The sequence below is a fragment of the Copadichromis virginalis genome, linkage group LG7, assembly GCF_057382275.1.
Source record: "Copadichromis virginalis isolate Kocher_CV1m ecotype Utaka linkage group LG7, C_Virginalis_male_GT1.1, whole genome shotgun sequence".
Lineage (NCBI taxonomy): Eukaryota > Metazoa > Chordata > Actinopteri > Cichliformes > Cichlidae > Copadichromis > Copadichromis virginalis.
In genome coordinates, this window is record NC_140624.1 from 222,924 (window position 1) to 246,283 (window position 23,360).

Here is a 23,360-nt window from a genome sequence, read left to right on the forward strand (position 1 = left end):
TAAGCCTCTACTAGCAGTGCATATGTAGTTCTTGGAGACCTCTATGAGCCAAGGATCTAGGGGGGTTATCACAATAACAAAGGCAATTACTTTTTCACACAGTCAGGTATGTTTGGATAGATTTTTTTTTTATCTTAATAAAGTTACTTATTATTTCAAAATTGCATTTTTTTTCTTTCTCATAGTTACCACTGTTGCTTCACTCAAGGACATGAGTTTAACTCCACCATCTGGCCTTTCAGTGTGGAGTTTGCATGTTCTCCCCATGTTTGCATGGGTTGTCTCTGGGTACTCCGCCTTCCTCCTCCTCGCCAAAGACATGCAGTTAGTGAGTTTGGGTTAATTGGTGATTCCAAATTGCCCATAGGTGTGAATGTGAGTATGAATGGTTTTCTGTCTCTGTCAGACTGTTGACCTGTTCAGGGTGTACCCCCACCTCTTGCCCTATGGCAATTAGGAAAGGCTCCAGCGCCCCCCAGCAGCACCCCCCCCCCCCCCTCCCACAACCCTGATAAGGATTTTGTTTTTACTCTGGTTATTTTCATCTATTGTTAAAATGTGTTTGATGATCTGAAACATGTAACAAATATGCAAAACAAAAAAAAGGAAAGGGGGGGGGGGTGCTCTGTGTGCTGTACCTTTGGGTTAAGACTGTAGTACTACTATAGTAAAGCATATGTAGTTCCTGGAGTCCTCTATCAGCTGAAGACGTAGCAACCCCTTCTTAGAATTATCACAACAAAGGGCAAGTCTTTAGTGCTGACCAATCCTAATCTTATCTAATAAGAGATAATATGCCATAAAAGGAATGAAGAATGTCCAACATGAAAGCCAGGACCCTGCCATGCTTCCAGTCCAGCTGGCTGGAGAACAGTCAGAGGGCAACTTCCCATGCCTTTCAGTCCACCAAAAACAACTAAGCCTCATTCCTTCACTCCACCTCAAATCTACATTTGGGTTTTAACAAGTAAACGCAGCATGAGCTGACTTGCAAGCTAATAGGTGAAGGAAATTGGAGTGGCCAAGGTCGCATTCAAACAGTGTTAATCTTGTTGTTGGGGGTGTAGCGCAGCTCCTTTGAAGCTCCTTAAAGCTGGTCTTGCCACGTCTATGTCAATCTGCAGAGGGTCACAAACACATCAAAGGCAGACTGAAATCTGCCCCGTGGGACACAAAGGAGTTTGTAGAACAACATTAAACTCTATTAACATGGAGCTACCGAGCAAAAAAGGCGTAGAACATTAAACCTTAGCTGGAGCTGCTACTCAGTATATAAGGAATAACAGTTACTATACTTGTTCAGTTATGCAAGTTGACCTGAATGCAGGAAGGTGTATGCGTAAATGTTTTGACCTCTGGTGATGAGAAAACCATTCTCCATGCCTTATGTTTATAAGAAAGCTTTTTACGTCAACATTATGCCCCTGACGGATATAATCACACATATTGTTACATGGGCAGCGTCACCAGAATATATAATATAAAGAAGCCAGAATATACATTAAAAGATGGTAAATAAAACTGCATTTTCCTTCACGATGTTCTGGCTGTGAGGGGCCTTGAAACACATTTTAACAATAGAAACCTGAGAGTTTGTGATTACTGTCATTTGATTACAGGAGTAGTAACAAAAGAACAACTAAAATGTCAGGTTTCAGTCAGAAGTAGAAATACTGCAAAACCTACTAGCTTTAATTCTGATTTGAACACAAAAAAGTACCATTTGATGTCTGAATTGATAATTCTTGTCATGCAATACCATTTAATCATTAAAACTAAAATGTATTTGGTAACTTGAAGGCAATATTTTTTAATAAAACAGTACACACCACACATTCTTTGTGCCATCTGGCACATATCCAATTGTTTAGGAAAATTGGAGCTTTAATCCAATACCCTCTTCTCCACTGTGACAGCTTGGTGCATCCTGGGAATCTGAATATGTGCGTTGGCGTTTTGCAAGTGGGAATATATTGTCAAGAGACTGGAGTTGAGAATCTTGACAATCGGGTGAAGCAGTCTGAAACATCTCTGGTTTGATTTCTGGAAAGGTCTGATCAGGGTAGATGAGCTTCAGATAATCTTCAAAGAGTTCTTTAAATCTCCTACATGTCACGGCAAGTTCAGTGTTACTCTGGCACTGAAGGAAGATAAAACGAAAAGGATGAAACAGTTTTAATAACAGGTGTCAAGAACTGAATAATAGTTATTGTTGCAGAATATTTGTCTATGGTACCTCACAGCAGGCCACACAGTTTCCAAAGATGAGCCTGATGTCTAATACAAACTCTGCGGGGTTTTGATAGCACATACTCTGCTCAGCCTCTAGACGGTTTTTCACTGTGGAAAAACTCACTGGTCCCTTTATAGTCAGACTGTCATCAGCATGTACCTGTAGTATTTAGAAAGGAAATGATAACAGAACAATAACACATTATTGTCATTTTAGTTTTTTCAAATCTGTGGTGTCCATCGACATGTAAACAGCATGCACATGGGACTATGGAGTTTTACCCTGTTTTGCCATGTAAAAGTTCAAATAAACAGCTATTTCAAGCCAAACCACCAGAATCACACTGACCCCTCAAGTCCAATTATCAAACACTGCAAGTTCTGGGCCTGCAATGAACTTACGGTTTATTTACAGTAAAGCTGCTCTGCCTCTGATTTCTAATTTCTGTCATCACTGATAAATATGGTGCATTACATACAATTAAAATTACAGTTACAGTAACTCCATCTGACAGTAATCCTGTTAATTTTTCCACTATAGTCAGTCTTACGTTCAGACTCACCAAGAGAGATGCAGACTTTTGAAAGACTGAGTTGAGCTCACTGCAAAACAAGTACAGCAACAGCCTCTCACACTTCTGCAACACAAAAAATAAGCCTGAATTAATACATGTCAGAACAACCAAACACATTTCTCCCATCTGTGGTGTGTCAAGCAGAATATTAAACTGGTAAGAGTCGTCTCTCAGGATCTCTCAACACCGTTCTGCTTTGTGTCAGCCCTTGCACTCTTACCAGTTGTTATCAGTTATTAAATGCATGATGCAATGTCAGGCATCTAGCCCTTCAGATACTAAGTTTAACAAACCACTGTTTTAAAGCAATGTAAATGTTTTACCATAAAAATAACAGCCTTGAAATCCTTTTGATGGTAAACTGATTTGTAACAGGGTGAATGACGTCTTTATTTCTACTCCCTGCCTCCAACGCCTGTTCTGGCAGTGTTGTACTTGGAAGTGCAGGTGAAATCTCCTGGGAAAATGAACTGCGTAGCTGAAGACTGAGCCAGCAGACAAGACCCTAGTGTGACAGCACAAGTCTTGGTTGCACGTAGGAGAAGGCAGTGCACTGCAGAAGCAGATGAGAATATTAGCTAACCTAACAGCTATCACGTACAGGATGACTACACATTTACTTTTTCCATCAAACATTTGCTTTATGCATGTTATTTTTTTTTAAAAACAGAACTTTTCTTGTTAAGATAACAAACACAAAATTAGACAAGGAACTCCCTTCTAACCCAAGCTATTTCAATTTCAATTTTATTTATACAGCACAAATCATAACACGCTTCAAGATGCTTTATATTGTAAGGTAGACCCTACAATAATAGAAAATCCCAACAATCATATGACCCACTGTGAGCAAGCACTTTGGTGACAGTGGGAAGGAAAAACTCCCTTTTAACAGGAAGAAACCCCAGCTGAACCAGGCTCAGGGAGGGGTGACCATCCGCTACAACTGGCTGGGCAAGAGAAGAAAGACATGAAAAAACTTGATGGTTCATTTCCCAATTGACTGACACTCCTGTTCAGGGAAAAGCAGATGAGCTGCACTATTTTACTACTTACAATTACTATTTTTTATTGGTGTTTGTACCCATGATTTAAAATCATACATTTAGGAACATAAGCGCTGGTTACAAATTAAAGTAATGTCGTATAAACTAACAAGTTTTCTGCCTCCTACACACTATAATCAAGTAACATCCCCACATAAACCGAGACGAGTATTTCTATAAATGTAAAGTTATCTGAAATGTGCTGAATGTGAGAATGAAAAGACCAAATTTGAACATTCAGACATTCGGCCTATATTAAGACAACATAACTGGTGGATCAAACTGAGGTAAGATGGGATGATCTATCTTATTGCAGAGAACGCAGCTGTATTTACGGTTTATATCTTATATAATGTAGTCATAATGATAACTGGTGATTCTCTGTTAATGAATGAGTGGATTTGTTTTTTAAAAAAGATGCTGCTTACTGGTGTTTTACAAAACGGCTGTAAATTTGGAAAATACATGACTTATCAGATTATGCTGAATTCTGAACTTAATTTGAATTACTTGGCATTCAAGTCATTTGGCTATTGTAGTATTATCATTATTATAATTACATAAATGGTAGTAAATCATTTTTTTTTTTAAAAAGCACTGACTCGTTTGTCCACAGGGGAAAATGCTCCTTCAAAATCCGTCTCCTTCTTTATCGTTTTGGCTTCAGGTTTGCAGACATACTCCATCTCAGGCATTAACAGGTCACAACAGAAAGTGCAAAACCATTCCCTGCTGAAAAAGAGACCATTTACAGACTGAAAACAACAGCCAGTAAGCAGTAACTCACATCAACAAGTGCATAATGCTGCAGTCAGATGTAAATCTCACACCTCCAAGATGTAAAAATCAACTTGCCAAAAGTGGATTTGTTCTGACGTGCTTTTAATTCCACAAAGAAAACAAGCGATTGAATTGCTATTAAAATGAAAACATATGAGCTGTGACATTTTCATCCAAGACCAGTAATAAATAAAGTTTGATGGAGCTGACCTTGGAGATTTGAGGAGAGCTGGAATGTGGCACGTCAGATGAAAAGCTTTATGACATTTTTGGCAGCACAACAGCTGTCCTGTAGTCTGACACACAGCACACGAGGCCTCATTAGAGTCTTCCAGTTGGGTTTTATTTTGCTCTACCTGCTGCTGTTCCCCCACTGAACTGATATGAGTTGGAGGTCCAGTCTTACTCTGGCCCAGTGGCTCACTTGGAGCGTGTGAAGGGCAACAGGGTTTGTTGTCTGTGCTATGTATACAAGTCTGGACATCTTCACCTTGGGAATTTATTTGGGATTGGTCATCTGTGCTGTCGGGGAGGCTGGCTCTTTGTTTGGGATGTACCTAAAAACAAGAAAACAAGAACTGAAAATAACATAACCAACATTTTACAGATTTATCATGGTGCTGAAAGTTTTCATGATTGGTTATTACTGCATTATTATTATTATTATTGTTGTTATTATTATTATTGATAGTAGTAGCTTTAGTTTACATAGCATTTCCCTGTCTATTCCTTCCACCGTCTTGTATTTGTCAAAGTCAAAGACCATATGTACAGTTATACACAGGAATTTGAAACTGCAATGCTCCCATGGCCCTCAGTGTACACAAAAAATCTAAAGGGAGAAAAGGGGAAAAAATAATAAAATAAAAGTCTTATGTACAAGACAATACAATACTATACAATTATTTATGTATGTATTATTAAATACGATTTATGCATCACTGCCTTTTCCAGTCTTTGATATCATGTCTAGTTTGTGTCTAGTTTGAGTCTTCTTGTCTATGAGACAAGAAGACTCTTTGTCTTCTGGTTATTTCCTGTTTTACTTTGAAGGTGAGCTATCTGTTGTGCTTCCTCCTACTTTCTGTTCTTCCTCCCTCTGTGATTGCCATCCTTGCCCAAATTGTTTTCACATATTGCTCATTACTTTTACCTGTGTTCTTCTACTTCCTGCTGCTTGCTGAGTTAACTAGTCCCCTGTGTATATATATAATCCTGTGTTCCTCTTTGAGAAACACTGACTAAGCCCATTTTATAGGTGGACACCTGATTTGTTGATGTACTGATCAAATATGGACGTTTAAAGGGAAACGTTGGTTTTCATTTGCCAGTCATTCATAATATTTAATTCATTTATGCAGCTCCAAATCATAACAACATCCACCTTAAGATGCTAAACAATCACAATCATCTTTTTAATCACTTTTAGCCAGATTGTTTAACACAATCTTGGAAAGTGGCAGGATGCCTGAGGAATGGAGAAGTGTACTGATATTGCTGTTCAAGAATAAGCATGATGTGTAGATCTGTAGTAACTATAGAGGGATAAAGGTGATGAGACATACCATGAAGTTATGGGAAAGAGAGGTGACGATCAGTAAGCACCAGTACAGTACAAGTGCACTGAAGTCTGCTTCAATCACTACTCTCTCCCTCCTGGGGACACAGTCTAAACACTTCATCCACCTCATTCCAGAATTCCCCTTTCTGTTCTGACATCCAACCTGTGAGACATATGCACTGACAACATTCAAGGTGACCCCTTTTCCAGCTTCATACTCATAATTCTGTGTAATACCACCTTCACCTCAACAATACTAATCTTTTCCTTCAAGATTACTCAATTTCTCTTCGATACCATGGTAGAATCCACCTCCAATGGTCTTGGCCTTGCTTGCCTTCTACCAGGTTTCCTGCCCCCAAAAAATAAATCTACCCTACTTCTCTCCATCATGGCATCCAATCTGCTCCCTTTATCAGTCATAGTACCTACATTTAAAGTCCCTACTCTCACCTCTCAAACTCCTGTCTTTCCTTCTTTCTCACTGCCTCCTAACACGCCTTTCCCCGTTCTTCTCTCTCTCTTGGCTCTCGGCGAAGGCGGTCGCACTTTTTTCCTCTCCTCCTTCCCCTTATCTTCCCTGCTTAGCCTCTTGTCCTTGTCTTGTCTCGTGTGTATTACTTTCCCTCGAACAGTCTCTCACTGTCGTTCTCTAAAACCTAAAAGAGAATTATGGATGGGAGATTGAGAGACCAGTGTCTGAGCTGCTCGCATAAAAAGAAAATTGACAACATCAACATGCGGACACCATGGCGCCAGCTGGGGCTGGAGCCGAACAAAAACTCCCTGATAACGACTGTGTGATGACTTCCCATCCCATGCACACATTTCCCTTCCCCTTCCAATGCCTTCGATGCTTGTTGCCTCCTGGGAACACGAGGCGGGTCTGGGCCCGCGCTGGAGAGTCGGTGCGGTGGCAGGATGACTGCTGTGTTGCCTAGGATTACTCCTTATCCCCTACCCAACCCTCTTGCTGGTCACGTGCTCTATAATGTTGTACTGTGGACATTTACTGTATGTGCTTTTCTGTGCAGAGGAGTTTTTTTTGTTTCCTGTTCTCATGCTGTCCTCCTGTAGCCCAGCATGAGTAGAGGTCTCTTTTTTTCCTCTTGTACCTTTCCCATTGTAGTGTACATTTCAGTGTTTTTTCAGTGTATCCCCATGTGATGTCCGTGTTGTATGTGTAAGGTCGGGGGGCGGGTTCATTCCACTGCAGGGCAACCTGCCACTGCATGTGGCAAATAAACTTTGAACTTGAACTTGAACTTTCTTTCATTGTCTTCAGCTTACAGTAGCACAGTTTTCAAAGGGACCCTATTGGCCAACAAGACCAAAGGCAGTTGTTGTTAATGCCGATCTAATATGGAAATCTCATTCTTTAAGATATGCATGGTTGAACTGGCCAAGATTTACCCTTCTTTATACAACCCTCACTGCTTATCCGGGCTTGGGAACAGCAGTAGGAATACACTGACTTGTGACTTGTGAAGTTACAGATAAAAGCAACTAGCAACAATACAAAATCTATACAGTATTTGAAATAAATCATTCCCTTCTTACATAACTACTTTCATCATCTGGCTCATCTTTGATGACAATTATAGGCCTTGGAGATGATTGTTGTCTCTTCTTTGCAGCAGATCCCACTGCTCCACTAGCCTGGTGTATTTCTGGGGCTTTCCAAAAAATGCTGCTTGGGAACAAAGAGACCCATAGCACAGAGTTAATAGTGCCATAACAGAACAAAGAGATAATCTGTGCTTGTATACTTGCAAAAGTGCGCATACTGCTCCCCCCTACCTTGTTTTTTTCTGGGATACTGGAGTGTACACCACTGAACTTTGATGTCTTGGTGCTTCAGAAAAGTTTACAATGCATTTGTCCATTATAAAAAATACAACATTACACATATTCTCTATGCTAAAAAAAACTGCAAAAAAAACAATATGCAAAAATAATTGCAAACATACCATTTCTGCTTGACAAGGAAGTTTCTGCTACCTGAGGATAGTTTGGTTTCACTGTATACATTGGACCAGTTGAATCATTTCTCCTGGTCATATATGTGGGCTCAGTCTAAACACACCATTGCAAATCAATTACTTAAAAGCAGATATTATACCATGACAATGCCTTCAGTCAATACAGGAAGTTGCTTACCCTCTGTTGTGAATGAGGTAAACTGACACTACCACTGAGGGGTGGCGGAGTTATTTGTGCATAGAAAGGTGTGGAGAAAAATCCATCCATGGGCTTGGTTTGGTAGGTGGAGCCACTTCCTGTCCTTCTCTGCTGATACTATGATGAATGGAGACAATACAGAAAAAGGGAGAGCATGCCACAATCATTTTACTGCAAGTGATAAAAAAGGCCCCACCATTATGCCGCAATCTAAAAACCCAATGCAATGTGACCACAGTATGCTTTGAAAAGTCTCAATCAGCTTTCCAGATTTGTCTGCAGAAGACTGCTGCTCCTTTACTACTAGTTTCCTGTGCAGCTTTAACAACTTGTTCACATCAGTAGAAAACAAATGTCTGCACTTTACATGCCAGTATTGTCCTGCTGCAGAATTGAAACCCAAACATCCAGTGAAGCAGACTAAACAACTTGAATAAGAAGATATTATCAAGCCTTACTCAAGAAGTTTCCCCTTTGTCCTCTGTTACATGCTGGCTTGCTGTTTGTCATGCAGATTTATTTGATTTACTTTATTTTTGAGCTATAAGTTCATCCAAAACTAAAATCCTTCCTGACAAGGAAAGACATAAATTGCTCAGGATGTGAAAGCTGTCAGCTCTATTTAGGACAATGCCATCTGCTGTCTGTGCTTGTTAAGAAGGCTTGTCAGTCAAACTTAGGCAAGCACACATCCACACTCACACAAAGAAACGCACAGTAACCTGGGGAGAAAGTATGCTCCTAGTTGAGCTAACATGGTTGGGCAGAGGCCTCGTAAACCTGTGGTCTGGTTGGGGAGGCAAACTGTGGGAGGGAGAGCCTCTCTGTAGGGGCCCTGGGACAGTTTGCTGTAGTTGGATGCTTTGGTGCCATGTGCAGGGGGGAGGAGGTGGTTGGGGCTGCCAATGAGCTTGGGGGTTTAGCTTGTCCACCTGCATCTGGAGCTGAGCCAGAGTGCTATGGGGAGCTCCCAGGGCAATGCTGTGGGGTGAGCCTGAGGAACTCTGCCCACTGTGGGTGTGCTCATGATGAAAACCACCCAGCTGGTGGCCTGGTACACTCTCCACCATTAAAGTGCCTGAGAGGACATACACACAGAGACAGGATGAGCATAACAGGGAGTGATGAAATATATACAGTACAGAAAGAAAATTCCAGAGAACTGTAGGGAGATATATGTAAAACTCGAGGCAGTTAGTAAGTAAAATTATGCTAACTTGGGTTACAATTGGATATAAGCAACAAAAGATAACAATTTCAATTAATTTGTTCCATTTAATCAGTTACTGTATAAACTGTGAAAAATCCACATGTGATCGTATTAGTTTTCTTGTTTTTATATTTCAAAATGCTATGTATCCAGTTTACAGTTATGGAAATTCTGCTTTCCTCAGACACTTCTGTTGACTAAATTAGACAAATGTTGCATTTCATTATGATTGTCAGCCTCAGATGAATATAAACAGTAGGGGTGCAACGATACACAAAATTCACGGTTCGGTTCGGTTCGATACTTTGGTGTCACGGTTCGATATTTTTTTCGATACAAAAAAATGTTCATGCCTTTTTAATTTGTCATTTATTAAAATTATAAATATATATTTTAACTCAAAAGTACAGTTTTTAAATTTAATGTTGCTGAAACAAAAGTAATTTAAAAAAATAAATAATCTGATTGAGGAAACACTCATCTTTGGAAAAGAGAGTTTATTACAGAGAAATGGCTCTTTCCAAAATAAAAGCTATACTATACGCTTCTTCTGGGCTATATTCTCAGCAGCATATTATAGCGGGTCAGGGCTGTTCGGGGTTCTGTTTGTACAGTTATGTTTTGTTTATGTTGCCATAGTGACGGGTGACGCCCTCTCGCTGCGACGGTGTGTCCTTCCGGGGTCAGAGGGCGCCCTGTGTGTTGTTGTTGTTGTTGCTGTGCGGTTGCCGCGCTGAGCAGTTAGCTAGCGGCAGTGTTCTTCTGCAGATGTCAATAAACGGCTGTGCTCCCTGGCTAGCTCACGGGAAGCAAGACCAAACGATACCTCCGTCTCCTCATTGTCTGAGCTCGCCACAATATTAAACATATCAGGTCCCCATAAGGAGAATCATGTGCTAACGGCTGTCTAAATGACTCGGGTAAAGTTTGTAGCATGCATGCTTGTTGTTTTTGTCTGCTTCCACTTGTCTTTGCACTAGGATGATGTCGGCGTAAATGTGCAGTCATATTCGTTGTGTTCCCACTAGTGCTGTCAGCGTTAATCTCGTTGAAATGACGTTAACGCCACAACACGGCAAATCTCCGTTAACGAGCTATCCTGCGTGGGGCTAGATGGCCAACACGTTAACGAGCTAACTGCGCTAACACACTAGCTCCCACCCATGTAATTGAGCATTGCATGGCACATCCAGCATACTGTTTTACTTTAGTCCATGACGCGCTTACCTTCAGGGTCATACGTCACATGAAAACCAAAATAATTCCAAACGCCAGATCTGAATGAGGGTGGGGGAGGTTCAATTTGCCATGTTGCAAGGAGAGCTTAACTTCTGTCTCGCTAGCTTGCCCTGCGCTCTTCCTTCTGACTATGCTGTCTGTGTGGAGCGCTCAGTGGATCTGCGCTCGACAGTGCAGCCTAGGCGGAGTAGTCGAACGCAGATTCACTGAGCGCTCCACACAGACAGCATCGTCAGAAGGAAAGTTGATAAAATAAATTACAAATGTTGTATTGTTCGATACATATGCGTACCGAACCGAAAGCACTGTATTGAACGGTTCAATATCGATACGAATATCGTTGCACCCCTAATAAACAGCTAGACAAGGATTTTCATTTAATGCTGAGCTCTGCTCTCAATGAATCCTTCATTTAGATAGATAGATACGTTATTGATCCCACAAGGGAAATTTGTGTGTTACAGCAGCATGATGAAGAGTAAAAACAGTACAGTACATACCATGTAAACAACACAATTAAATAAAATGCCACAGGTGCCTAGTAAGGAGGCTTATAGTGTGAGATAGTCCAGGAATTTATATATTTACAACAGTGATAAAAACACAAACAATTAACAGTAAAAATGAAGGTAGTTCAAAACAGTCAGAGTAAAACTGACATTGTGTGAGAGAGAAGTGCAAATGCATTAATAAATAATAGGATTTGTCATCCAAGTTTTACTGGCCTCCAGCTAACTCCCCGTGACCATCTGACTCTCCTCATGCCTGTTTATTAATACTGTGCAAGTCTCACTTAGATCACCACCACAGATACAATCTTATGGAAGAATGCCCCTAAAATTATTAAGTAAAATTGAAATAAAATTTCAAGGTATACAAGTTTACTGGAGCAGAAAACAAATAATCCATTCATTCTCAGGGCTGTGGATCACATCATTTGTTAATCTCTTACCCAAATCAACATTTGAGGCCCAGTAAGAGGCTCGGCACTGGAAGCGTATGGTGCTCTGCGGTACGAATGAAGCACTGCATTTTGCCTGAAGGAGGTTTTCGATCTGAAACAGAATCTGCAAACAGAAGGAATGTTATCAGTCATTTTCAGAGGAGGAACATGCATGCTGCAAAAGCCATATGCTTGCGCTTCATCACATCCGAGACATACTAGGCTTAAAGACAACCTGAGATCAGGAAAACAAGACTGTGACAAGATACTGCTTTATGGTTAATTGATTAAAGAGGCCTCACCAAACGTTTACAGTACAAGAGGGCCGTGCCCCCATTCTTGGCTGTGGCCCATTTGATGAAGTCGATGACATGATCCAGGTGTTGGGAGAGATAGCCAATGTCTTCCTGTTGTTTACGCAAGAGACTCTCATGATCTTTTGTAACAGCCTGCAAAAAAAGAAAACGAAAAAGAGGAGTGCAGTGTTAAAGCAGCTTGAGTGGCGGAACTCTGAGCCTCGAGGCCACACGAAACTCACCATACAAATAACATTCTTCTGGAAACAACTCCACAGCAAGCTACAGGACTACAGAGTAAAACTAGTCCATGATAGTTTTACTACACAGTATTGTTTTGCTGCATGTAATCGTCTTTGTCATACCTCAAGTTGATCAAGTAGAATTTTGCCCTTTTTGTTTATCGCGAGGATTAAACTGCTGACAGATTTCTTTATTTCATCACATACAGAAGTACGGTTCTGTTCCACCAGAAGAAGTCTGAAAAACATACATTTAAAGTGTGACTAAGAACAAAATATACATTTATTAATATGGAAGAAGTGACTTTTTTTTAACTAGACATCTTTAAGGAAAAATGAAATACATACCCACTATTTATGGAGTCTGATACCTCTTCTATCAGTTTCTTTTTCTCCTGTAACTGATGAGTCATATGCTCCATGTGCTCTTTGTGGTTTTTATAAGCATCTTCAAGGAACTGATAACTAATTCAAAAACATTAGTGAGTTAATACAGACAGGTTAATATGCATAATATGCATAATGAACTGGGGGGTGGGGGTGTAACTTAATCTCTCAGTGAATTTTTTTCTCCGCCTCAAATGCATCACATGGAGAGATCACAGTATCAATCAAATCAATCCATGAACAGTGGTGAAAAAAAATTGCAATAATAATGTATTGTGATATCATTTCGAGGGGTGCCTGGTGATTCCCACTTCTGTCAATCAATATTACTGAAACAATGCGGTACCTGTGGTCTTTATGCTTGGTGAGTTGGCAGTCCCGACAGGTAAGCAGGTCACATGTCTCACAAAAGAGTTTCAGTGGCTCTTGTTTGTGGATATGACAGAACATCGGCCTCTGATTCGACACAACACAAACGTCTGGAAAACAGCAAAAGGCTCACCATAGTTATTTTTAAACTAATTCTTACAGTATAAAAAGCATGCAGTGCATACTGATGTATACTTATCATTTTGCCCATTAAAATATTGCGGTAGCAAGAATCACATGATACGTCAGCACAGGCATTTAATTTTTTTAAAACAGCTAAATGAGCAGGTAGGTTTGAGTACCTTGTGATACTTCTGACTTCTGTCTGATCATATGGTCTTTGGTGAATTTGACTCTTTGGTGGGCCTCCACACAGGTGGTACACAAGTACTCCACACACTCAACACAAAACCCAGCAGCTTCTGTGTTGTCATTGCAGGTCATACAGAGCTATAGAAAGAGGAGTCAAGCATCAAAAGTTAATAAATATTTGGAAACATGACGTGGAGATGATGGCTCGGCACATGTTTTACCATTTCTTGTTCAATCAAGGGAATGCAATGATGACCCTTATCTGCTAAGTTGATATCAGTGAAGTTTCTACTGACAAGCATTGCTTCTGCTGCCCAGATTTCAGAGCTACAAACCAACAGAAGACAAGGTAGCTTTGTTTTTACAGATATCTCCTTTAATATAGTGTGCACCTGCCCATTAAATCACTGCAAATGGAAATCATCTAGTGCCTTATTCTGGTTCTTACAAGAGCAATGTTTTTTTCTGCATGGCCAATGACAAATAAAAAATACAAGTAAAACTTACGTAGTTATATTTTGATAATTACCCTCAAAAACCCAGCCTGTCCCCAAATTGATATTAATTCATTTGTTACCAACCTGGACTGCTCTCTCCACCGTGCTGCTGGGAGCCTCGAATGACTCCTTCACGAACATATTATCCACCACATCTGCCGCCATACATTCCTGCCTGCACACCGGACAGCGGATCACGTTTACTGGAATCAAGCAGGAGCATAGGTGTTGGTGTAAATCAGTAAAACTGTACATTTCTGGTATTATTTACCATCAGATTATATTTTTTATGACATTTAGACATTTAGGTGATTATGGTTAGAGGTAGCTACAAGCATTTGTAAAATGTATGCAGTTGTGCGTGCAGCTGCTCTGGTTGTAGAAAAGGTTGACAGCCATTAATCGGTCCTTGATCTGTGTTTGTAAACAAAGTGACTCACGTGGTTTGGTCGCGCCGTCGTCGCTCTGGGAGACAGACGGTTCCGTCACGTCCAGATTCCTCGACGGTAAAGGCAAGCACCTCTCGCAGAAAGTGTGCAGGCACGGCAGAAGTTTGGGCTCCTTGCTATGGAAGCTTAGATGACAAACGGGGCACGTGTCCAGGTCATGTTGGTCGAGTGCACCGGACCGCTCCTCTCGCGTGCTCTCTGCTTCGTTCTCGACTGACAGGACAGCAGTATGTCCCGACTCCTGTTTTTCCATCGCATCCATCGGAAACAGTTTCTGTTCTCCAAGTCTAGTTTACTCTGATTCAACGGCACGTACAGGGAGGGTAGTCTGAAGCGTAGGCTATATGTCATTGCTCTCTAGCCGAAGAGAGCGCCTACTTCGTACCTGCGTTGTCCTCCGCGCGCTCTCTATCAGTTCAGCATTTGTAAGCGTCGAGGGTATTATTGTCTACGTGTGATATTTTGGGGAAAATAATTTTTTGGACTGTTGCAGCAAACAGGAAGCACTAAAGAAAAAAAAGGGTACCTGTGTCGCATGCTCGTGTGCCCCAGATGTTGTTGGTCAAATTAGAGCGCACGCGCTCGTTGAGGTAAGAGTGGGGCGGGGTCAAAATCTTGATATGAGAGCCACTGGCTGCGTGTGCTGTGCTATCAGGAGGACAAAGTCCACTGAGCAGCAAGAGTTTGCCTGATTCTTGTTATTCTGAAACTTTACACAGGGTTCAGTTCAGTACAGTAATACTGTGTTATGCTTCTGGTGACGTTATTTATTTATGGCACTTCATGATAGGCTGTGTGAAATTCAAATGTATTAGGTTTTGTTGGCTTCAGGCTTCAGCCAGGCCTATGGACATTTTTTTGTAACGTTGTAACACTGTTTGCTGAAAAGATACTCACAAAGTGCTGGTGTCATATTCACATTTGATTATGATTATAAGAGTGTTTTGTTCTCAAGTTAAATGGCATTCTGAAAAGCTGGTGAAGAACTGTTTTAAAAATGGACACACTGGTTCAGATCCAAGTCACTTGTGCAATTGAGTGGAAGATAATGTCTTCATGGTTCAAGGTTCATGGCCAATCTATGGGTTAGCCTTGAGAGAAGTGCGCTGCAGTTCAATTGTCCACATTTTGGACACAAACATGAATCTAACAGCGGAAAGCCACAGAATCCCTTTGAGTAATGGTAACAGTATTCCACTCCTGGGACTGGGCACCTATGGGGACCCTCAAACGGTGAGGAAAATATCACGTAGTCTCTCTATTTCTAGATTTAGAGTGCTGTGTTTGATTCCCCGTTTATGCGAGGCTTGTTTACCTTTAGTGATTTGAGTTTCACTGAGAAGTACACACTGTGGCTGTAGCTTAAAAAAAATCAAATAAAATGTATATTTTCTGTGATTTTTTTTAAAGACACCCAGAGGCACTGCATTGGACTGTGTCAAGCTGGCCATAGATGTGGGCTACAGGCACTTTGATGGGGCGTTGGTATATTTCAACGAGCATGAAGTGGGTCAAGCCATTAGGGAGAAGATAGCTGATGGAACCGTTAGAAGAGAGGACATCTTTTACTGCGGAAAGGTAATATTTGTTAGCTTTTGTTTAATCAACTTTCATTCCTATAAACCTACAAGAATTAATCATGTTATTGCAATGGTCTGTTGCCTGGATGTTCAGGTTGTTTAAATTGTTTTTTAAATTTAGCAATGTTATTTTTCTCAGCTCTGGAATACCTTCCATCCACCAGAGTTGGTGAGACCAGCCTTAGAGAAGACATTGAAAGCCTTAAAACTGGACTATGTGGATCTCTACATCATTGAGCTTCCAATGGCCTTCAAGGTTTCTAAAAAATAATTTTACTAATTTTTACAGCAAAGTATTTTTAATTATTTATGCAAAATTAGATAATAGGGGTTCAAACACAAGAGCTGCATAGCAAATACTTCAAATCTGGCCGTTGCCACATTACACACATTAGAATCAGATAAGATTATGTAGACAGGTGTTTGGTTAAGATTGGGTACCTGGAATCAGTATGTTTCTTTGTTTAAGCGTTTTGACCATGAACACATTGTGTCACCTTAGGTCACTATAAATTATATGCTTAAATAACCACTTTTAATGCAAAGTATTTAATTATGCATATATTTTAGCCTGGAAAGGCCTTTTATCCAAAGGACCAAGATGGAAACTACATCTACCACCACACAGATCTCTGTGCAACATGGGAGGTGAGCTCTATTAAAACAATGGTCATACTATGTAAAGTCTTTGCATGTCTACTGCTCATCTCTAATATAATATCACTATGAAATTAAAAATCTGTTGTTTTGTTATGTAAATTGAAATACTTTTTTACATTTGTATTAGCAGCTTGCATGAGAATATGCTTTTCCTCCACATGTCAAGCTAAGCATGACTTCATTGCAGGGCTTGAATGAATGAATCCCGATCAGCACATCAAGGATTTCATTCTTCATGTAGTTATGTTATCATAGGCAGAAAATATTAAAATCAACGAGCAGAACTTAACACAACCTTTGTAGCGACATCATAAAGCCGTCACTACAAATGAAATCTAACGATTGAGCTCTTGAGCCACCTCTAAGTTCTTTATACTTTGATTTTAGGAGCCAGACTTCCATGTGATGTTTAAGAGGTCTTGAGAACCAGTTCTCCAAGCTATTATTCTTAAGTCATTGGGTGGTTTTCATTTCTGCATTTCGGCCAGTGGTGTCGGTGATTCTGTCAAAGAGTGGAATGTAGAACCGAATGGTTATCACTCATTGATTGGCCTTCCGTGACCCCAGATCACAATGTTATTGAAGCAGTGTTGGATCATCTTGACAGAATGGAACAAAATGCAGTCAACACTGAAAGAAGAGCTTTGAATATCCTTCTAGCAGCCTGGAGAACTATTCTTGAAGACTACTTAAAGGAGTTCCAGACTGTGTTAAAGAATAAAATTGGGCATGTCTAATAAACTTTCAAGCTTGTTAGAATTCTAAAAACTCTATTTTGTTATATGTATAATTTTATATTTTGGTTAGTCTGCACCTATTTTCCATTTTGCAAAATATTTCTTTAAAAGGGAGATGGCTCACGACTTTTGTACTTGCATTTGTACTGCATGCATCTAATAAAATATTAGGTAGGCATTGTTTTATCTTATTCAAGTGTTCTTACATGCAGCACATTACTCTCAAGGACAGTGTCATAAACAGTTTTTTTTCCTTGTGTCTTGTATTTTTCTTGGCTATCTCAGTTAGCCTGTAAAGATTACTACTATCAATCTTTGATAAGATATTAATATTTTCTTCTGTCAGGCTTTAGAGGCTTGCAAAGATGCTGGACTGGTTAAGTCCCTGGGAGTCTCCAACTTCAATCGCAGGCAGCTGGAGCTGCTTCTGAATAAACCTGGTCTCAAACACAAACCCGTATCCAACCAGGTGATCCCAGTTTGTTTCCTGACCCCTAATGACATCTCAATGAGGGTAGTTTACAAAGTAAAAAAGTACTGTACGGCATACATTAGTATTCTGGGTTTTTAATATGAAGGCATTTCTAAAATAGACTCTCTGCCAAAAAATAGTCAAACACTATGCTGAAATACATTTTCTTTCATTAATCTAGATTAAATGGAATAGATTTTACTTTTGATTCCCATCCAGTTTCCTTCCTACTTGTAAGACTGAGCCCTGTCATCTTTTTCCCTTCTTCTTATTTACCTTTAGGTCGAATGCCACCCATATTTCACACAACCAAAACTTCTGGAGTACTGTCGTCACAATGACATCGTGATTGTTGGCTATTGCCCAATTGGCTCCTCCAGAGATGCATCTTGGTAGGTTTGAAAATATATACACTTATGTAGGCTGGTGTGAGGTCATTGTGATTTTATCCCCCCTGTTACTGCATTAATGTGAGACTGCAAAAATAAAAACAAATTATTGTTGTTACCAAACCCTCAACGTGACCCTAAGCAGAATTCATTTGGTAAATGACATGGTGCGTATTTAACTGTGTCTCTTTTATAGGGTGAATTTGAAATGTCCTCCTCTGCTGGACGATGAGGTGCTTGTATCCATTGGGAAAAAATACAACAAAAGTAGTGCCCAGGTGGCCCTGCGCTTCAACATACAGAGAGGAGTTGTAGTGATCCCAAAGAGCTTCAACCCTGAGCGGATCAAACATAACTTCCAGGTACTGTACCAACATTTTTAACTCTATGTGCACGTAAAGTCAAAGTTATGGTACCATTGCTGCCCGGTTTTAACTCTTACATGCATTTTTGGTTATATTTGACCATTTTGACATTGGAGAACAGTAAATATACCCAAAATGCCACCTTTCTGGCCTGAAATTTGATGATGTTCCCTAAAATGACCCAAAATTAAAACTATTTTAAAATGTTATACTTTTGAGCAGGTGCTACAAGTTTTTGTAGGCTGATGCGCAGCCCACATCCTCAACTCTGCTGTTTAAGCCCCAAATGCATTTTCCTTACACATGTGGCACATTCAAGGGGAAATAAACAGGCCTTGCAACAGTGTGAGATTTATTGCCAAGAAGCATTGTTACAACAAACAAATAATCCACCAAACACAAATATCCGTAGGTTTTGCAACAAGTTTAGTTATAAGTGTAATTATATTATTAGCCTACACTGACTGGTGCTTGTGCTTTGCACCTGTAAACAAAAGTAAGCATTATGTAAGAAAATAATCGAACAATAAACTAATTAGGACCCATTTTGTCTGAGCTAAGTGAAATTAAAAAGAGATCGAAACAGGGATCAAAAGAGGAATTAGAGGTCATAAGATTATAAAGTCACCTGATCTGCCATTTCAGTAAATGTAAGAAAGGTGCAAATGCTGCACAGGCAATGCTTTGAATGCTCAGACTATTTTGCAATAAGCAAGTTTTTTACTCTAAGTTTAAAATAATATTGAATTCACAAAGACATGAGGACAGCCTTTAATGTTTGTAGTGATTATACATGGTTATGCAATAAATCCAACCAGTTCCAGAATGGTTTTGCCATTTTCACCTTTAATAAAATCTCATGAAATCGTTATCGCTATTATTTTCATGTCTAAAGTAAATCAGAGCACGAGATTGTGCATAATATTTATTTTTCTCCCTGCTCTTTGAAACATTAATTAAAAATTAATCCTCCATTAATGTCAGCTAGACTATTTATACACTCTAAATAGATCTGTAGTTCAGACTTTGTTGTAGACACTTAGGAATCCTGGCATATCATAATGCAAAGACATGAAATATATACAGTATGTAAGGGTTAAACAGTTGAATGAATGAAATAATGAATGGATGAATTTAAACAGAAGCAAATTATTTTTTTCAGATATTTGATTTTTCACTGACTGAGGAAGAAATGAAAGCCATTGAAGCACTGAACAAAAATATTCGGTTTGTTGAGTTGCTGATGTAAGTACAAGCTTTGACGGACAAATATCTAAACATTTTTTTGTTGTATAATGCATGAACCAAATCCTCGATATTAATGGTAGTAAACACTTTTTTTTAAAACTCAGGTGGAGTGATCATCCGGAGTACCCCTTTCATGATGAATACTGACCTTTGTAACTTTTACGTGATGTACTTGATTTTTAAGAAAGATGGAACAAATAACAGAGAAATAAAAGTTCACACATTTGTTGAACCAGCTTAGTTTAGTTTGCTACCAGTTTGGTACATTTTCCACTCTAAACACTAGAGGTCTCTAGCTCACAGTGGATTAAAAGAAGTCTAACAGGCCCATAATTCATTGTTAATTTCACCAGCATAAACAGCAGCTGCATTTAAGACTAAGATCTTGAGCCACCCTTCATTTCTTTAGATTTGCATCCAAGGAGCCAGACATTTTTTTCAAATTTTTTAAAGTGGTCTTGAGCAATAGTTCTCCAAACTTTCTGCAGGTCTTTCAAAGTTTTTCTTTGGATATTGAATAATTTAAAATCATTTTAGTCCAGTACCATTTTCACAGGAATGTATCTTTGGGCACTTTGTTACTAGTAGCCTGTCACAAAAATTCATGATTTGTTCGTGTATTTGAAAAATGCCAGTGATAGCACAATACAATAGTACTAACGACAAAAAATGAAATACTATTTTTGCACCAATACAATGATAGCCAAAGAGCTATTGGCAAAACATTTGGCATGTCTCACCATGCCGTGCGCTGTGTCCTTAGAAAATCTGAGGAAACTGGGTGAGGAGAGGACAAAAGAAAAACCAGGCCTAAAAAAAACTATTGGCAGCAAAAATCTGTCTAAAAGTCATGTCTTCATGAATAGGAAAATATCAAGCAAATGCCTGACATAAGACCTGAGAGACGCATCTGGCCCTTCAGTTTTTATCAAGTCTCATCAAAAATGTTCTCAGCGGAAGAGCGGCTGTCAAGAAGCCATTCTTATCAATCAGAATCAGAATTAGCATACTTTATTAATCCCTAAGGAAATTATGTGGGTGCAGTTGCTCCAGTACAGTAACAGAAACAATACAATATGTTACAGATTTAAGAAATAGCACAATATATACAAATCACTTAATATTAAATTATCAAGGATCAAGGACTGACAAAGGTGAATAATAAATATCAAGGATTGACAGAGGTGATTATAAATTAAACTCAACCAACTATATGATTGTGGTGGTTGTGTGAGTGAGCCGTGGTGTGTAAAATGCTTTGAGTGCTCAAGAGGAAAAGCACTATAAGAACCAATCCAATGACCAGTAACTGAAAATCAGTGGCAACATTTATTATAGAGTGAAGAATACACTTTATATTGTAGGGTAGAACCTACAATAATACATAGAGAGAAAAACCCAGCAATCATATGACCCCCCTTTAAACAAGTACTTTGGCCCAGTGAGGGGCGGCCATCTGCCGTGACCAGTTGGGGTGAGAGAAGGAAAACAGGATAAAAGACATGCTGTGGGAGAGAGAGAGAGGTTAATAACAAGTATGATTCAATGCAGAGAGGTCTGTTAATACATAGCGAGTGAGAAAGGTGACTGAAGAAGAAATACATGCATCATGGGAATCCCCCAGCAGCCTACACCTATTGTAGCATAACTAAGGGAGGATTCACGGTCACCTGATCCAGCTCTAACTATACTTTAGCAAAAAGGAAAGTTTTAAGCCTAAGCTTAAAAGTAGAAATAGTGTCTGTCTCCCGAATCCAAACTGGAAGCTGGTTCCACAGAAGAAAACTGAAGGCTCTGCCTCCCATTCTACTTTAAAATACTCTAGGAACAACAAGTAGGCCTGCAGTGCGAGAGCGAAGTGCTCTAATAGGGTGAAATGGTACTACAAGGTCATTAAGATAAGATGGGGCCTGATTATTTAAGACCTTGTATGTAAGTAGCAGGATTTTGAATTCAATTCTGGATTTGACAGGAAGCCAATGAAGGGAAGCCAATATAGGAGAAATATTCTCTCTCTTTCTAGTCCCTGTAGTCATTGTAAACATGTACACAGGAGGTCATTAGAGAGATACAGCAGTGAGCGTGTACAGTCATCTGTATTACATCGTGGAAGTTCTGTCGTGGTTTTGAGGTGCATTTCAGAAATGGTGTTAGGGAGCTTGTCAAAATGACTGTCAGGGCACTAAAAGTATATCTGGATAGAAAAACACACACTATGACACCTTAAGAAATAGTACATACATATTTGTTTTGTCGTCTTCTTCCCAAATCTGATTTCTATGTTCTATTAGCCTCCCCAAAGCCCTCAATTATTGAAGCAGCATGAGATCATGAGATATTGACAGAGAACAGAATAAGCCCACAACCAAAGAAGATCTTTTAATGCCCCTCAAGATGCCTATAGAACTATTCCTGCGGACTACTTTTGCAGGAAAGTGTGCCTAAGGTGATCATTCCCAATATTGACTTTCATGCTTGTCAGAACTGTACAAAGTCTGTTAAGCTCTATGACCTTATGTACTGTTTTGATTGATTGATTGATTGATTGAATCTTTATTTTGAACATGTTGAAAAAGTATAAAAAAAAAAAAAATAGAATTCTAAAAAAAAAAAAAATAGAATTTTTGCATGTATCTTTGCAATTTTCAACAAGTCTCTGCAACAGTTTCGCAGGAAAGTATTTTAAGAGGAGGGGTGGCTCAAGACATTTTTAAAGTACACTAGTACACTTTATACAACAGATTGGAGATGGATAGGCTGAGGAGTAGCTCAATTCTTCTTAGGCAGGCCTTCTTGTAGGGTGTATGCGACTCAAGGAGGCCTGATTAAAAAAAAATTACATCAGAAATTATGCTTGGGCGGGGCTTTTCCCACTTGTGGGTATTTTCCATTCAACGGTTATTTAGAATTAAAGAATATGTAAAAGAACCGGAGGCATATTTCAGGGCATGTCTGCACAGGTTTTTCTCTCCCCGTCACGTTTTTATTCAGTAAAGTCCTTTGTGTTATAACGGAATAGGATGTCGGGCCACTATGGCAACATGTTTTCTTAAGTTTGAGGTTTTCAGTTGTTGTGTTACTTATGTCCTTATCATACTCCAGAAAATATAGCAGTATTTTAATTTAACTAAAAAGGTATCAAGTGTGATACAAAGACCAAGATCATTTTTATCCATGAATGGAGGGAACTGTACAGCTCCTGAGGAAAGAACACTGTTGTCTATAAGATTATAATTTTCTCGTTGCAGTTCCTCCTCTGCAAGTTAACAAACTAACACATTTTCATGTTGAAGGTTCCAGTGTAGTGTTTTGGACAATGATCGGTGGGTTATCCAAAAAACTTAAAACCATTTTAAACCTAGCCACTCATTTTGAGAGGCTTAAAACTAGTGAGACAAAATGATATAATTTCAATATATGATGGGGTATTTTGTTGTTTTTTTATACTTTGATGAAAATCATTATTTTAAAACATATGGAAGTCACCAACTGCTATGTTTGCTCCCTTGCTCTGCAGCCACTTTGATCTTTGCATTCACCTTTATTCACCATTAAAATCATGGATGAGGCAAGAGTTGTCTGTCAAACAT

The 23,360-nt window shown here is 39.4% G+C and overlaps 2 protein-coding genes across 8 annotated transcripts; one reads left to right on the forward strand and one right to left on the reverse strand.

Annotated features, from left to right (window-relative positions):
- Positions 1–535: 535 nt before the first annotated feature.
- LOC146704113 (transcription intermediary factor 1-alpha-like) lies at positions 536–14,875 on the reverse strand. Of its 7 annotated transcripts, XM_085461060.1 has the most exons (19): positions 14,311–14,875; positions 13,955–14,073; positions 13,364–13,511; positions 13,039–13,171; positions 12,654–12,770; positions 12,429–12,543; positions 12,070–12,216; positions 11,777–11,891; positions 9,098–9,453; positions 8,355–8,492; positions 8,165–8,270; positions 7,995–8,049; positions 7,755–7,887; positions 4,844–5,190; positions 4,456–4,585; positions 2,796–2,870; positions 2,237–2,392; positions 1,830–2,140; positions 536–1,118 (listed from the first exon to the last, which is right to left on the reverse strand). In XM_085461060.1, exons 1-18 carry the CDS (start codon positions 14,579–14,581, stop codon positions 1,868–1,870), a joined length of 2,934 nt encoding a protein of 977 aa, XP_085317186.1. In that variant the 5' UTR covers positions 14,582–14,875; the 3' UTR covers positions 536–1,118; positions 1,830–1,867. The 7 variants fall into 7 exon arrangements, with proteins under 7 accessions (XP_085317186.1, XP_085317187.1, XP_085317188.1 ...); XM_085461061.1 differs by lacking the exon at positions 536–1,118 and having other exon boundaries at positions 1,666–2,140; positions 7,755–7,884; XM_085461062.1 differs by lacking the exon at positions 536–1,118 and having other exon boundaries at positions 1,666–2,140; positions 4,456–4,582.
- Positions 14,876–15,349: 474 nt separating this feature from the next.
- On the forward strand, positions 15,350–23,342 carry LOC146704114 (aldo-keto reductase family 1 member D1-like). Its single transcript, XM_085461070.1, has 9 exons — positions 15,350–15,552; positions 15,730–15,897; positions 16,039–16,155; positions 16,470–16,547; positions 17,643–17,765; positions 18,051–18,160; positions 18,354–18,519; positions 19,685–19,767; positions 19,875–23,342. The coding sequence occupies exons 1-9, from the start codon at positions 15,376–15,378 to the stop codon at positions 19,915–19,917; spliced, it is 1,065 nt and encodes a 354-aa protein (XP_085317196.1). The 5' UTR covers positions 15,350–15,375; the 3' UTR covers positions 19,918–23,342.
- Positions 23,343–23,360: the final 18 nt, after the last annotated feature.

What these genes read in the sequence shown, in the direction of transcription:
- LOC146704113 (XM_085461060.1), bottom strand. Translation starts at nt 14,581, where the DNA reads ATGGATGCGATGGAAAAACAGGAGTCGGGACATACTGCTGTCCTGTCA. An exon ending in TTCTACTTGATCAACTTGAG is followed by an intron (nt 12,217 to 12,428) that starts GTATGACAAAGA and finishes CTTTTTTTGCAG; the next exon opens with GCTGTTACAAAAGATCATGA. An exon ending in TTTCCCCTGTGGACAAACGA is followed by an intron (nt 2,871 to 4,455) that starts GTCAGTGCTTTT and finishes TTTGTGTTGCAG; the next exon opens with AAGTGTGAGAGGCTGTTGCT.
- LOC146704114 (XM_085461070.1), top strand. Translation starts at nt 15,376, where the DNA reads ATGGTTCAAGGTTCATGGCCAATCTATGGGTTAGCCTTGAGAGAAGTG. An exon ending in ATCTCTGTGCAACATGGGAG is followed by an intron (nt 16,548 to 17,642) that starts GTGAGCTCTATT and finishes TTCTTCTGTCAG; the next exon opens with GCTTTAGAGGCTTGCAAAGA. An exon ending in TCCTCCAGAGATGCATCTTG is followed by an intron (nt 18,161 to 18,353) that starts GTAGGTTTGAAA and finishes TCTCTTTTATAG; the next exon opens with GGTGAATTTGAAATGTCCTC.